The sequence below is a fragment of the Cavia porcellus genome, unplaced genomic scaffold (genome assembly GCF_034190915.1).
Source record: "Cavia porcellus strain 051 isolate PalLab524CR breed Dunkin Hartley unplaced genomic scaffold, mCavPor4.1 scaffold_15, whole genome shotgun sequence".
NCBI lineage: Eukaryota > Metazoa > Chordata > Mammalia > Rodentia > Caviidae > Cavia > Cavia porcellus.
Window position 1 is genome coordinate 8327815 of NW_026947498.1, and position 2295 is coordinate 8330109.

At 62.0% G+C, this 2295-nt stretch overlaps 1 protein-coding gene across 1 annotated transcript; it reads left to right on the plus strand.

The window, feature by feature from the left end:
* Positions 1 to 2295, plus strand: Tff3 (trefoil factor 3). Its single transcript, XM_003463916.5, has 3 exons — positions 1 to 161; positions 1119 to 1265; positions 2132 to 2295. The coding sequence occupies exons 1-3, from the start codon at positions 80 to 82 to the stop codon at positions 2143 to 2145; spliced, it is 243 nt and encodes an 80-aa protein (XP_003463964.2). The 5' UTR covers positions 1 to 79; the 3' UTR covers positions 2146 to 2295.

Consider the following 2295-nt stretch of genomic DNA (forward strand, 5'->3'; position numbering starts at 1 on the left):
GCCAGGCAGCATGGTATAAACTGACTGCACAGGGCGGCCAGTGCATCCAGAGCCAGGCATCCCTGAAGCACACGTCGTCATGGAGACCAGAGCGCTGTGGCTGCTGCTGCTGGTCGTGGCCTTGGGGTCCCTGGGTTGGGCTGACCCGTACATGGGGCTGTGTGAGTACCACGCTGACCACCCAGGGGACAGGGTGGGCATGCAGGGGCCCTGGAGACAGGGACTCGGAGAGCTTCAACATCAGTTTAACAATTGGCTTTTATCCTGTGCACATTTTGCTTGCGGCGACCGTAGCTCATGGAGTTTACCATCCCCATATCCCAGGCGGGGAGACTGAGGCTTAGAGGCAGCTTCTGTACCTAAAGCAGCCTCTTTGCTCAGTGTGGAATCAGGGCGCCCTTGCCTTCTTTGCCAGGTGTCTAAAGCACAAGGTGGGTCATCACTCCCAGAGACTCGGGGGCAGGATCAGGGGCAGCCTGAGTAGCTGCAGGCAGACGTGGCCTTGGCTGGCATCTGCAGAGCAGGGAAGGCAGCGCTTCCCAGACTTGGTCTTGGGCCCCCCAGAGCTGAGTGAACCCCGCTGCCCTACTGGGAGCCAGACGTAGTGGAGCCCGGAGCTGGCAGGATCAGGGATGGGGGATCAGGGATTGGTGTGGCCGGGCCGGGCTGCAGTCACAGGGGTCTGGGGTCTTCTGGGTTCTGTTTGCCAAGGGAAAACGCAGTTAGGTGATGGGGCAGGCCTGCGTGAGCAGCGGGTGCCTGGCACAGAGTGGGGGCAGGTGGATTTCTCCCGGAGTTTAGATCTCACGGCACACTTCATTTTAAGAAAAGGGGCAGGTTTTGTCACTTGCACCAGGGTGAGGGCTCTGTTTCTGGGCTCAGGGACCCCGGTTCACATAGGTCTCCCAGGGAGGTGGTGAGAGGGAGGTGGAGAGACCTGTGCAGAGGGTCGGACCCCTGGGCTCTCTTCTTGCCATCCCGCAGGAAGCCCACCCTCCTGGGCGGAAACCTCGGCCACCAAGCATGGGTGGGGGTGGGGTGTGAAGCAAATGTCGCCCAGCGCCACACAGCCCCGAGGCAGGAAGTGCACCAAGGCTGACCGGATGTGGTTTCCACAGCGCCCAGCCAGTGTGCAGTCCCGGCTGCAGAAAGGGTGGACTGCGGCTACCCCCGGGTCACCAAGGAGCAGTGCCAGAACCGCGGCTGCTGCTTTGACAATAGTATCCGCAACGTGCCCTGGTGCTTCAAGGCTCTGCAGGACACAGGTGAGGCGGGCAGCGGCGCTCGGAGTCCTGGGCACTTGGAGGTGTGACTTCAGGGCCCGGTGGCCACACAGGCCCTGGCCTGGGCAGGATACCCGGCACCTTGTCTGTCTCCTGGGCAAGGTCTCAGGCCAGGTCAGGACTGCTGGTGGCCAGGCAGTGAAGCACCAAGCAGAAGGCGCTCCTTTAAAAACTGCCCTAGCGAGAAGGGCAAGCGAGGGGTGTGGAGAGCTGCGCTAACCCCAGAGGCTGACCAGCAAACCGACCAGAGTCCTTTGCATTCATGAGGCACTTGCAGCAGATAGAAGCTGGGTGGCTTGCAGGGTATAGTGCAGGGTAACCCCTGGGACCCTTCCCGGGAGGGGCGGGGTATGGGCAGCAGATGGTTTGCTGTCCTGGCTCATCTAGGCCCACCCTATCTTGGGTGTAGCTGCTAGTGGCCACCTGGCGTGCCCAGGTGTCAGTGCGCCTTCTAGGAAGGACACACCTATTATGCCAGGCACCTTCCTGGTTTGGCACCCAAAGAGGACAGCCGTGTCCTGGGGTACCAGGAGGGAGACTGGGTCCCAGCTGCTCTGGTCCCCAAAGATGGAGACCCCCTCCTCACCCAGAGCCCCCCCTTCCACCAATGGAGCCAGAAGAGGACCTGAGAGGTCTGGGGCTGCAGGGGGTACCGCCCAGGGCTCTTCCTGGCTGCCCTGCACTTTTGTCCCCCAAGAACATCTCCCCTGTCACCTGCCAGGCCCTCCCAGGTCCACTTGTCCCTGCTGCAGAAAGGGGTCCCAGGCTGTCCCGAGCCCACCGTGCCCTGGGGAAGCCAGGCAGCTGGGGTGGCGATGGCAGCTCACGAGCCTCTGCTTTGTCCCCAGAATGCACGTTCTGAAGCTCGCCTGCTACTGCTCTGCAAGCGGCCCCCTGCTCCCAGTGGCTGAGAGCCCCCGGTTCCCACTCCTGGCCAGCATGCTGCTGAGCTGGGTCAAAGCCAGGGCCTCATGTCCTGAAGAATAAAGATCCTGTGTCAGCATGAGGACAA